Consider the following 13,336-nt stretch of genomic DNA (forward strand, 5'->3'; position numbering starts at 1 on the left):
TTTTTTACCTTTTTTAAGAACTATTAGCGTTGCGAGTGACTGTCTCACCAACAGTGAATTGCAGATCGGTTCTTTAATTAACCTCTGTCTATTTTAGAATTGTCTCTCATAGTCTTCTGTATCACTATTTCACGAACCACATCTCCGTACACTCTTTTGGTGAAGAGATACATTTCTGAGGACCCTTACAATATCTGGGGCATTACAATCTGGCTGAAACTTGCTAAAAAGTGCTATCTGGAGGACGGTAACATTCTCGTCCCTTTCCTTTGGGGAGAGATATACCAGACCTTCAGACCCATTTAGTGTCTTTAGGATTTGGCTACCTCAACCTTAACCTTAAGTTGAGAGTGAAGAGCTGAGAGGTACACTTGATCCAGGATAGTCCCAAAAGGGCTAAGATTATAAAAATCACCACATCCTGGTTCAGACTGCATCGTTCATTTAACAATCCTTCAATCTGATTGGTTAAGGAGATACACAGCTGCTTTCCCTGTTCATCGAGATCCCAGATATCCTGTAGAGGGTGCAGTGTCTTTTCCATCTCACACTTCCAGCATCTTGCAGGGCACAATCTCATGGACATTAAATGGGCAAGGCAAGTCTAATTAACAATGGGCGCTGTTCGCTGGCCTCCCACAGCAATGTGTGGGCCATTGTGATTTTCACTCTCTGTTGGGTAAGATCAGCCTCCAGCTGTTTCAAAGGAGTAAAGCCTTACCAGTAGAGAGTGCAATGCCACATTCAGAAATACTGATTTATTACTGTTATTTATTAACGAGAAAAAAAAGATTTAAAAATATGAAAACTATGTTGAGAGTCTGGGTGAAACAGGTATAGTAAGTCCTCCCAATCTCCTGCCATAATTTCAGCAGAATCTCCAGAAAAATGGTGTAAACAGCCATTGTTCTGGGATTTCTACACATCTTCCACTGATGTTTGGAAAGAGATTGGGAAAATCCCTGTGGAAATTCTACCTCATAGCATCTACTGTTGTGCCATTTTTCTGCTGCTCCAATATGATAGCTGCATGTTTTTTTTTTACAAACACAAAACTCAACAACTCAAAAAATATTGAAACATATCTGAGATACTGTTGTGACCTTGACTTACAGTGGGAGCTGGGCTCACAGGGAGGACAGGTTGGAGGAGCAGGTTTACGTGTTGTAGCCCTGCCTTGATCTGCACTCACTTTAATTGCATCTCCCTGACTGCAGGTACGGGATTGCAAAATTAGCCCTATAATCATATCACTTGTACATGCCACACTTGCGATGAAAACCACTCATACCTCTTGAAACTCTTTTCTCTTCCCAAACCAAAAAATGTTTATAGAGACAGACTCTGTTTGACACACATGTAGCTCTGGTCATCGAGTTGTGAGAAGGATATTATTACATTAGGAAAAGCTACAGAATGGATCAACGACAATAGCCCCAATTTTTACTTGGGCAGAAATCACAGGCAGGGGTCAAGGTGGGCAGTAAACCATTCTGAGCTTGGCAACATGATGCCCAGGAACTTTAACTCCTGGATCTCATCTGCATGCCCTGGTTGCTTGCCCGCCCAGAATTGGCATCTGACCGGTGGACAGGAGTGGAATGTTGAGTTGTGGGAGGCCACCACCACTCTGGTTCCCGGTACTCAGTAAGTCATGATGGGGTGGGGGGCCTGAGGAGGGTGAAAATTTCCTTCTGAGGCCTGGAGAAAATCCGCTGCTCCTCCTGACCCCACAATGAAAGTAAAAAGACTTACCTTATTTAGCCTCGTCTGGCCCCGATTCTTCTTCCCTGTCAGGCATCGGGGGGGGAGGGTGGTCATACAAGGGACGGGCGGGGGGGTTGTGCATCAGGAGGGATGGTCATGTATCGAGGGGGAGGGAAATCGGACATGGGGGGGGGGAACAGACAATAGGGGAGGAGTCGATTATTGGAGGAAATGGACATCAGGAGATGTTGGACATTGGGCCGAGATGGACATCAGGGAGGCATGGACACTGGGGTGGGGGAGGAGTCGGACATTGGGGGAGGAGTCGTAAATTGGGGGAGATGGTCTTCAGGGGGGGAGATGGACATTGGGGTGGGGGGGGAGTTGGACATCGGGGTGGAGTGGGGAGTCGGACATGGGGGGGAGTCGGAAGCCAGGGGAGATGGACTTCAGCAGGGAGAAGGACGTTGGGGGGAGTCGGACTTCAGGGGTGAGGGGAGCTGGATATCAGGGAAGAAATGGACATTGGGGGAGGGGGAGGTAGTTGGACATCGGGGGGGGTGAGATGGACATCGGGGGGGGGAGATAGACATCGGGGGGGCAGATGGACATCGGGGGGGTGATAGACAAAGGGGGGGCAGATGGACATCGGGGGGGGGAGATGGACATTGGGGGAGAGATGGACATCGGGGGGGGGGGTATATAGGGCGAGTCAGATATCGGGGGGGAGGTAGATGGACATCGGGGAGGAGATGGACATCGGTGGGGTAGATGGACATCGGAGGGGGGAGATGGACATCGGTGGGGGAGAGATGGACATCGGTGGGGTAGATGGACATCGGAGGGGGGAGATGGACATCGGAGAGGGGAGATGGACATCCGCGGGGTAGATGGACATCGGAGGGGGGAGATGGACATCGGAGGGGGAGATGGACATCGGTGGGGTAGATGGACATCGGTGGGGGAGAGATGGACATCGGTGGGGTAGATGGACATCGGAGGGGGGAGATGGACATCGGAGGGGGGAGATGGACATTGGGGGAGAGATGGACATCGGGGGGTTGGTATATGGGGCGAGTCAGATATCGGGGGGGTGGTAGATGGACATCGGGGGATGATGGACATTGGGGGGCGAGTTCTATATGGGGGGGGAGTCAGATATCGGGGGGGGGGGAGTTGAACATCAGGTGGTCTAATTGTGGAGGAATCCAATTGCGTGGGGTTCTAATTGTGGGGGGTGTCCGATCGCAGGGATGGAAGCAGGTAAGCTTGAGGGGCCGGGGAGAAGCACTCCTGCTCCTCTTGGCCCACAAGCAGGGCTGGAAAGGCACTTACCAGTTCCATCCAGCCGTTCTCGCCTTCCTTCAGCTGCCGGGTTTCCCGAGGACCGGAAAACCCAGCCGGCCAGCGTTAAATCTGGAACAGAGATAAAATCTTAGGCACGCAGCCTCATTAAAATATTGTACTGACCGGCCCGCCTCCAGAGAGCAGTTTGTCACTCGCCCCCCAACTCACCTCCGTGGGCGCGGTTTGGGGTCGTGTTTCCTTTTTTAAATTTTTTAACCCAGTTAAAATGTATTAAGCATTTTAAACAAAAATGGAGCATGTTTGTATGTGTCAGTTGCAGTGTGAATATTCTGCTCCTGGGTGGTAATGGTACATTTGTAACCATGCATATGAAACATGCTTTAGCCATCCTCCAGCACAGAATCAATCCTACAGGGATCAGACCACAAATTGCCTCTTGTAATCATGTGATAATTTAGAAAAAGAACTATAACAATTTCTGTTAAATTTTGCTTCTTTTTTTTTCATTTTACCTCCAACAACTGTTAATGGGGATCAATGTGGCCTATTTGAGATATAGAGAACCATCAGCAGTAACGTTCATTCAGAACACAAATTTTAACAGTAAAATCGAAATTTAACTTTCAGGATTTTAAAGGTTTATACATATATGGGTTTGGGGTGAGGCTATTAATTGCATTGAAATGTTGTTTTTTGAAGATTATTTGTTATTATTTGACAGATTTATTCTTAGCATTTGGTTTGATGATCAATTTGTAAAGCTCTCTTGTTGTTACAATCTGCTGTGGATATACTCCAATTGTTTCATTCATGGAACTGGAGTCCCATTCTCTGTGCTCAATCGCTCAGAGAATTGACTCAACTAAATGTGCAATGTTGTATGTTTAAAAAAGTGCAGTCAACAACAAATACTATTAGGCAAACATTTGAGCTGAAAGGCAGTCTATTGGGATTCAAAGTGACAATGAGTTATGGTTTATCTTTTCCTTTGTGTGTCTTTTCTGTTTTTAACCAGTTAGTCTTGCTGAGGTCATTGAGAGAAATATTTTGGAGGAGTTACTGCATCAAGAGTTGGATCAACAGGGACACAATTGAAATGGCCTGTTTGCTGACGGACCCTGGGTAATAGTTGTATCTCTGCTGACATTGAGCATAACATCCTCAAAACATTCTGTTCAACAACTTTCTCCAAAGTGCTTTCAACAGTATTCACTCTTGCAGTAAAATAAATCAAATAAAGAACATGTTGTTACCATTCACAATAATTTTTCAAAACTGAGGAATAAGAGGGGACCTGATGCTGTTGCTCACTTTATTCTGCAGAAGTTGATTGGTATAGAAATGGTAAATCTGGGATACTATTTCAAATTGAGCAATGACAGTAGGATAAGGAGATGCAGGTAAATGCTAATGAAAGGTGAAGTTAGGACTGCTGTCACCAAGTTCTTCTCACAAGGAGTGATCAATGCATTGAACAGACCTGGGAATGTAGTGAAAACAAAATCCTGGAATAATTTAAGGAAGAGTTGAATGCAGTAATAGGGGGACTTAGATATTTTCTGGATGGATGAAATTGGGCGAGCTAAATGGCCCTCATCATCTGCATTTATCCTGTGCTCCTATAACGTTTATCCAGTGCACATTACGTTATTCTCTGGTTGAAATATAGATTGAAGATAACATTACTTTTCTGGGAGTTTGGATGGAGTTTTCTGGCAGGCTGAGTTCCTGGAATAGCCAGGACTGTGGCTTTCTGAATACTTGATTCAAACACTGACCAAATCGTCACTGCAGTTGATGCCACAGCAAGCTTGCATTGCTGTAAGTGTTTTACCTGTTGGGTGGCCACCAATAATCATGATGTAATGACATAATTGCAAACTGATTACATCATTGTAGACTTTGCCTTTTAAGAAAGCAATGACGTTTCTTGCAAAGTAAGGTAAGATCCCATGCAAGGGATTCTTAGGAGATGTTATTGTAGTTCTAATAAATACAGAAATCTCATGGACTTTCATGCACTAAATTACCAAATTAGTGCCAATATGGCAGAATTCGATACTCCAGAAGGCTGTCGTTGAGTATATTCAAGACTGAGATCGATCGATTTTTCGACATGAAGGGAATCAAGGGATATGGGAATAGGGTGGGAAAGTGGAGTTGCGATCGAAGATCAGCCATGATCTTACTGAATGAGGGAGCAGGCTCGAGGGGCTGAATGGCCTTCTCCTGCTTCTATTTCTTCTGTTCTGAGGGCAGGCTCTGGCTTTACTCATCTGATATGAACTGGATCAAGATTGTATAAAAGTATTGATACGTTCCATATCAAGACAAGTCAATATTATAGCTGTTTCTGTCAAGCACTTGTACAGCTATTCACAGGCATACATGTGAGCCACCTTCCCCCAAACAAACACACACACTCGATATTCATAAAGGCTGTAAGTCATTCGATGAGAAAATGCCTAATAGGCAACTCAGCATAAAATTCTGCAGGACATTGCAGCTTAAAAAAAACAATTGATTAAATTGTATTTTTACCTTGCTTTTTCAAACGTAATTTCTTGTATCTCTCTACTCATCAGATCCAATTTAAAAATGTAGGTAAAATAACAAAAAGCACTACTTCCAAATTGGGGGAAAAAACTATAAATATTTCAAGAGGTAAGATCCTGAATTCAGGATAAAAATAATCACACTAGGAGAAAGATAGGAGAGTTTTGTGGAGCAGAGAAAGAAGGCGAGAGAGATAAAAAAAAACATCTTGGAATGAGGCTGGCACCTGTTGGGTTAAACATAGGAACATAGAAATTTACAGCATGGAAGGAGGCCATTTTGTCCATCGTGTCCATGCTGTAGTGAGAAAGAAAGAGACTATTGGGGTTCTAGAAACTGGCAGTGCGACAAACAACTGTAAATTTGAGAAGAACAAGATAAGAGTATGGCTGAGAGTATTGGGTAAAGGAAAGACAAGTCGAGAGCGATTGGAGTTTATTGATCAATAAAAATGACTGGAGAATATTGGGAAAGACACAAATAAGCTGCCAGAGAGATAGCTAAAATTAGCATGGAGAAAGCTTGCAGACAGAGATAGGAAAACATCAAAACTGAGCGAAATAAGCAGAGAGCAAGATAGCACAGTGATAAAAAGAAAAGCTACAAGTTGAGTGATCAAATGGTGGAAAGGAGACAGTCAAACTAAGAGGGGAGAGATAGAAAATCATTGTGGCAGAAAGATACGAGCTGAAAGATTAGGAAAAACATAAGGTGAAGGAGAGACAATGTTGAGATACAGAAACAATATGAAAATAAGATAGCTAATTGTGAGCGCACAGTAAGAAGCTGGGAAAGATAAAGGAATAAGTTGTAAAGGAGAGAAAATTGTTGACAGATGTGTGAAAATTATAGACAAGGAAAAGAAAAATAACGTGAGACAGGAGAGCACTGGGGAGTAGATGGAAAACATGTACGAGTAAGTTGCAGAAGAAAGATGAAAGGTAGAAGATACTTGAAAATTACTGACGAGAAGAGAAAGAAAATCAGTCTTGATTGGAGAGCATTGAGCAGGAGTTAAATAAGGTGGTCAAAGGTACTGAGAGAAGAAGAGAAAGAAGCTGTAAGACAGAACATTAAACACGAGGACAGATGGAAAAATGAGATGAAGCAGAAACTGAGGAATATTGTAGATAAGAGAATAATGCTAGGGAAGGTGGAGAACATTTGAAAACATCAGAAAAGCAAGGACATGAAAAGGCAATTTGAGCCAATGAAGCTAAATCACCTCCCCCCGCCCCCCCTCACCCCTAAGTGTAATAATGCCTAATCTTAGAATTCAACTGCAATTTGACTGTTTCCGTTGCTTTTTGTCTCTACTATTCTGCTTGGCTGATTATTCCAAATGTTGTTCACTCTTTGAATAAATAAATTATTCCCCAATACCCAATTTCATTTTAATAAATTTAAGTTTATGTTCTCCTCTCTGGCTTAATTTGAAATAATGATGTAGAAAAAGGAACAAGATATTTGAGAAGAATAAAATAAGTTGGGAAAAGGATTGGGCAATGTTATTGCAGATATAACAAACTGGGAGTGATTGACAAATATCAGAGAGGTGATAATTCAGGGAAGAACACCCACAAGCTGGCATAGGAAAAGATTTGTGGTGGAAAAAAAAAGTGAGGAGACCTTTGATGCAAGCTGTGAAGGAGAGAAACAAGCTGAAATAGAAATTGATAACTTTGAGGATGGAAATTACAAGTTATGAAAGATAAACAGCATTAGGGAGAAGAAACCAAATTGATGGAAAATGTTGAACATAGGATAGAGCAAGAACAAGCTGAGAGAGGAAGACAAACAGACTCACACAGTTTTGAGTATGAGAGAAATAAACTGTGGGGAAAGTGAAGATCAAATCCAAGATGCTGGCAAGAAATAAAACACGCTGGAAGATATTCAGAGGGTAATGGGGAAGAGACAATTAAACTGAGTGAGATCAGCAATGTTCAAGAGGGGAGGCGAGGACAGAAGAGAAGGAAAGGTAATTAGGTATTAGAAGGGAAAAAAGCAAGCTATAGCACAGACAGGGACTTTTGGAAATTAGAAGAACATGGTAATAGAGCGTATGGCATTACTGCTTGGGAGAATAACACGGTGAATAAGTTGCAAATTACTCAGGAAGAGAGAAAGCAAAGTATTGAGATGGAAGAGAGTATTGGAAGAAAAACGAGTGTTGTGGAGGAGAGACGGACATTTCAAAGAAGAATATTGAATCATGGAGAAGGAATCTGAGACATATACCAATGACCTGGGGAGGAGATAACTTATGCTGGGATAGAGCCAGGAAAACACTGAGTAAGAGATAAGCAAACTAGGAGAGATGAAGATTCTTGAAATATAGAGTAATAAGCTGTGAGAGACTGTAAGTACAAGTGAATTAAACTGGGGATGATGAAGTGCACTGGAAAATATAATCAATCTGAAAGAGGAAGAAGGATGGGATATTGGGGAAAAGGCACAGAAGCTGGGAAAATTGCACCTCTCAGACAGGCTCGTTAGTGCCTCCGGGAGGCGCTAACAGGGCACTAAAGGGTTTATGCCCGGGTGCAGCGGCCAGAATACAAGTTATGAAAGATAAACAGCATTAGGGAGAAGAAACCAAACTGATGGGAAATGTTGAGCAAGAACAAGCTGAGCGAGGAAGATAAACAGACTCACACAGTTTTGAGTATGAGAGAAATAAACTGTGGAGAAAGTGAAGAACAAATCCAAGGTGCTGGCAAGGAATTGTCCCCGGGGCGCCGCCAACGAAAAGTGGTTTGCGCCGCGCCCTGTGATTAGCGCATCGGCGCGGCGCTGACGTCATCGCCGTACGTGCCAACCCCTACTGCCCCGCATCGACCTCTTTGCGGCCCTTAGTGGAATTTGCACCACGGGGTCTGTGTGGGCCAATGTCACCGACAGCTTTGCTGTGCAAGAAACTGTGGTGGCTGTGGCACCCCGGCCGCCCTTAAAGGGGAGGTGGTAGCGTGGCGGCCCGACAATGGCTGGTGTGACCGGGCCACCAATATGCCGACCGGCACCCCCTCTTGAGTGCCAGGCCGCTGGCCCAGCCAACACCCTCTTTGGTGGCCCAGTGGGTGCCACTAAAGAGGCTACAGAGTTCGCAGCGGCCCTTCCCTTTAAAAGGGGGGATGTTGTGATGCATCAGCGTGACGCGGCATGCCTGCATCGCGCTGACGTCATCAGCATGGCGCTGATGTGCTGAGCGCAGCGCTGAGCGTCACACTCACAAGCACCAGGCGAATGCTCCCTTACCGCAAGCAACATTTTCTTTACTCAAAGAGGCTAATTCTGCACCGGCGCAAAAAAAAATCACATGAATCGAATTGACCGCCCCAAAAGCCAGCGCGGGGCATGTTCGGCCCCAAAGAGTATTAGGAACAAAGAAGCAAGGCAATCAAAAGAGAGAATAATATTGTGGAGGAGACAAACAAGCTAGGAAGGAAATTTATCAACTTTGTGAAATAATACAAATTAAAGAGAGGCATAACAGGATGGGGGAAGTAAGGAAGCGAGGAGAGATAATAAAAGCACTGAGGCAGAAATAAGGCAGCTGAGGAAATGCGTGTTAGAGAGGAGATAAACAAAGTTAGAGAGGAGAGATAGTAGGTTGGAGATAAAGGAGAGACACCACCTGGGGGATAGAGGGCAAAGTGTTGGGAAGAAGAAGAAATTGAGGCAGAGATTAGAGACAGTGGTTTGCAATATTAGGCATTTTTTGGAGATGACAGAAAGAAGATGAGAAGGGTAGTCACTTAGAAGAGAAACAAGTTAGGAACGAAACAGAGCATTATGGAGGTATTGAATTTGAAAGTAGTGGGGAGAAAAGAAAGAAGCTGAGAGCAAGAAACAGCAAACTCCCTCAGAGTATGAGGTTCGGGTTTTTTTGTCAGACCATCTCTCCCAATTGATTATCAGCACTCATTGTTTAATAATATCAATAGAAAGACAGAAACGAACAAAGGATGCCAACATCAATGCAAATTCTGTGTGTGATGATGACACTCCTTGCTTTAATGAGCTCAGGATTTCAAACTGTACAGACCTAAATCCAGGTATGTGTCAATGAAGGAGTTAAAGGGAAATGTCAGCTCTGTGTATTTTATATTAAACTGTAGGCAACTATGAAGCAAAAAACACAGACCTATTCCAAAGCAGGAGCTTCTTACCTCCACAGCGTTGTTTGTGGTCTTGTTTTCTCCAGACTCTTTTTTGCCTTTAAAACAAAGAATACATTTTTTGAGGTGAGTTGGGATGTAGCTGTCCGTAGTGCTGAATTCTGGCTGAGCTGTGGTATTCCAGTCTTTGTCAATCTGCACGACTAAATATTAAAGGAGTTGCGTTCCATTGAGCTGCCTCATGATTCTTTAGTGCTTTTGGGGGCAAAGTCTTTAAACTTACTCGTAGCTCTCATTCCCCACTTTGTTTTGGTATTGTATGATTCAATTTCCATGACATCATGAATGAGAACATTGTCCACAGCCCAATATTCCTATTCATGATGTTACTGGTGTAGCACTTCATGGCATCTCATCACAGAGGTCCCACACAAAATGTCTTTTCCTAAGCAGAAATTGTAAAGAGTAAAATATGGTAACAAGGGATGATTGATAGAAACATAGTATATAGACATCACCCGTCATAATATTTAAGGAGTATGGGCAATTCAGTAAAATAACCTTTCCTGCACCAACATTAATAGTCCTTATACTATTTCAAGCTGGGCATTTTTAATGCTGAAACTCAGTCAACAATAATGGAATCTGAAAATGTACACAGTTTGAAAGTGACTCAGTGTTGCAAACACCCATTCCACACTCCTGGTGTGGTTTTGCAAGTTAAGCAATGGCTTCTATTTGTAAAAGGCTTCATTGGAGATAAAAAGTCTCCAAAGCTGACTTGAGTGGCAAGACCATGTGCTGGTATATCCAGTCACAGTTCAGAAGTGTTTGTTGCCAGAGACAGTGCTGGCAAAACTGAGACTATCCCTATTGTTCTAACATTAGATATAAAGATATAGTGGAAATTACCTGAATACCTAATATAGAAGTCAAAGAGTACTGGAGAAAGAGCAGAGCGAAAAATAGATCTTATGGGTATAGTTTATGGCTAGCGATAGAACTAAAGAAATCCATGCTTAATCATATAGACCTCCCTGCCCATTATTCATTTAACGCTCTATTTTAGGAACTAAGGGCTAGATTTTCCATTTTTTGGCTTATCGCCCAAAAATGGGCATTATTTCTGGCATGGGCGGTAAAAGTGGGTTTTCAGATCACCGGCTTCTCGTCCATTCTCAAAGCATCTAGTCTCCATTTTTGAAAATGGGCATTACCGTGAGCGATATGAAATGGGCGGTAGCATTAAATCTCGCTGACCTTCTGCCGTAAAGTGTCGCCGTCCTTAGCAACGGCGTGGCAAAGTTCGATTCTCGCAATTCAGGAGGTCAAGGGTCATCATGACATGTGCAGAAGAGATGACAGAGAGAGAGGGAGCTGAGAGGGACTGAAGGTGTGTGTGGCTGTGGTGTGTGCTTGTTTGGCTGTTGTGGGAGGCATGAGGGAGATTCACCAGCAGCAAAAAGCCTACTGAGCACCAAGAACATAGTTGGCACCGAGTTTTTGTCCAACAAATAAGATATAACATGTAAGGGATGGTGGAGGCCCTGGAGCTGTTAGCCAGGAACACTGGTGGCAGAGGGCTCCCAGTAGTCCCGGAGCATGGCACTGCACCCCAAGGTGCTGCACCCCATTGCCAGCCACACATGAGAGCCAGCAGCAACATCTTGCTTCTGGCTTGGAGCACGTTCCCACCTCGGGACCGTCCTCTCCCAAATCTATCCAAGCAGCGTTGCAGCCATCATCCCCCCCCAATGAAGCTTTGCCTGAGGCGCTCCTCAGCCAGGCGGCTTGGAGTCAGGAGGGGAAGGGGAAGGGGTAGAGGTGGGGAGGAGAGGGGGGGTGGGGTAAGGGTTGTTTTTTACAGAAATGCTGATGATTTCAGACAAATGTTCGGTTTAAATGTATTTTATTTAACAAAACCTTGTTGCACTTTGGCTCAGATAGCTGCACCATTACACGCTGGTGATTCCTTAACATCAAAGGGTATAATGACACTTAACTTCAATCAACTTAAACTTTAACTGTCACCAAGGTGATGCCCACCATTGATGTATCCCCTGCACACCCAGCAGTGTGACAGCCTTGTAAATAACACCAACGTTCTTTCAGGCAAAGTGATCATTGATGAGCTCCTGACATAAGGCTCTTGCAGCCATCATGCCACCACGAGCCCTTTCCTGTGGTCTATAGGGGGGCGGGGGCATGGCTTCAGTGTCAGCCTGATTGTCTGGGCCGATGTCAGCGCCCACCTCCTCGTCCTCCTCTTCCTCTCTCTGGTAAGGTGGACTGTCAGACTCATCAGGCAATTCTTGTCCCCTCCTGATAGCCAAGTTGTGCAGCATGGAGCACAACACCACAAATTGAGCTACCTGCTCAGGGTGGTATTGGGAGTTACCTCCTGAGTGGTCCAGGCATCTAAAGCACTGCTTAAGCACTTCAATGGTTTTCTGCACGATATTGCGAATGCCTCTGTGGCTCTCAATGTATCGCCTCTCGACTTCGGTGTGGGTGTCATGCAGGGGGGTCATCAGCCAGGTGGCGAGGCCATATCCTTTGTCACCAAGCATCCAGCATTGACCTTGTGGCTGATTGTTAAACAAGTCAGATACAGTGCTCTCAAAAATTGAGCATTCACTGCCAGTATAATTTGCTGGTGAACATTCAGGGAGTGGAATCCCTTGCGGTTCCTGAAAACCTTTGCATCCTGAAAAGGTGCCCGCATTGCGATGTGCATGCAGTCTATTGCTCCCTGCACCTTGGGGAAGTTTGCAATTCTGGAGAATCCTAGAGCCCTCTCACTCTGTGCCTCCCTGGTCATAGAAAAGCTGATCAAGTCCCTCCTGTGTGCGTACAGGGCTTCAGTGACCTGTCTAATGCAGCGATGTGTGCCATGCTGAGAAAGTCCGCAAATGTCACCAGCTGTGACCTGAAAAGAACCCGCGGTGTAGAACGACAGTGCCGCGGTGACTTTGACCTCAACCGACAGTGCATTCTGATGGTGCTGGCAGGCTGCAGATCTCCCCTTATCAGCTGGCATACCTCAATGATAACCTCTTTGTCGAAGCGCAGTCTCCGAAGGCCTGTGATGTCGAGCAAGTCAAGGTAAGACTGCTTCCCCCTGTATTTTGGTGGGGGGGGGGGTTGTAACTTCAGGTCCTCCTCATCAGTCTGACACATCTTACATTGGGCACATAATGCTGTGGAGCATACCTTCAGCGACCTTGAGTCTGCTGCATGTAATTGGTCACCAAGAGAGGGTGAGAAAGAACAGGCCCCATTGCAGTAGCTCTCTGTTTTCCACCGATCGGTCACAAACAATGAATGTCCCGACGAAGACACCTATTCAATTCCAATCAGTCATAGTATGGTCAAGATGTTTGTACAGATGTTCACATCAACTCCAATGACCTCCAGAGTACATCTGAACCTCCCCCGAGGTTGAAGCACAGCAGCCTTTTAAAGGACGCGACATGTGATGTAGAACATGGCGGCAATAATGCTGTGATTAGTTCCGGTTAGTTCCACTTTTTCTGGGCAGATTTTTGGGTGAGCGATATTGTGGGCGATGTGTGCGCGAGGTGGTGAAAGTGATGCTGGGCGATCTCATGGCCGCTAGTTTCGGTAAATATGCTCTTTATGAC

General features: G+C 44.7%; 1 protein-coding gene across 1 annotated transcript in view; it reads right to left on the bottom strand.

Annotated features, from left to right (window-relative positions):
- The window catches only part of LOC139280759 (IQ motif and SEC7 domain-containing protein 3-like), a 202,802-nt gene that overhangs the window by 11,960 nt on the left and 177,506 nt on the right, over positions 1 to 13,336 (bottom strand). The window contains exon 10 of the mRNA XM_070900434.1: positions 9,744 to 9,790. Coding sequence (XP_070756535.1) covers positions 9,744 to 9,790 — 47 coding nt within the window. The remainder of the gene's footprint in view (positions 1 to 9,743; positions 9,791 to 13,336) is intronic.

The sequence above is a fragment of the Pristiophorus japonicus genome, chromosome 15 (assembly GCF_044704955.1).
Source record: "Pristiophorus japonicus isolate sPriJap1 chromosome 15, sPriJap1.hap1, whole genome shotgun sequence".
NCBI lineage: Eukaryota > Metazoa > Chordata > Chondrichthyes > Pristiophoridae > Pristiophorus > Pristiophorus japonicus.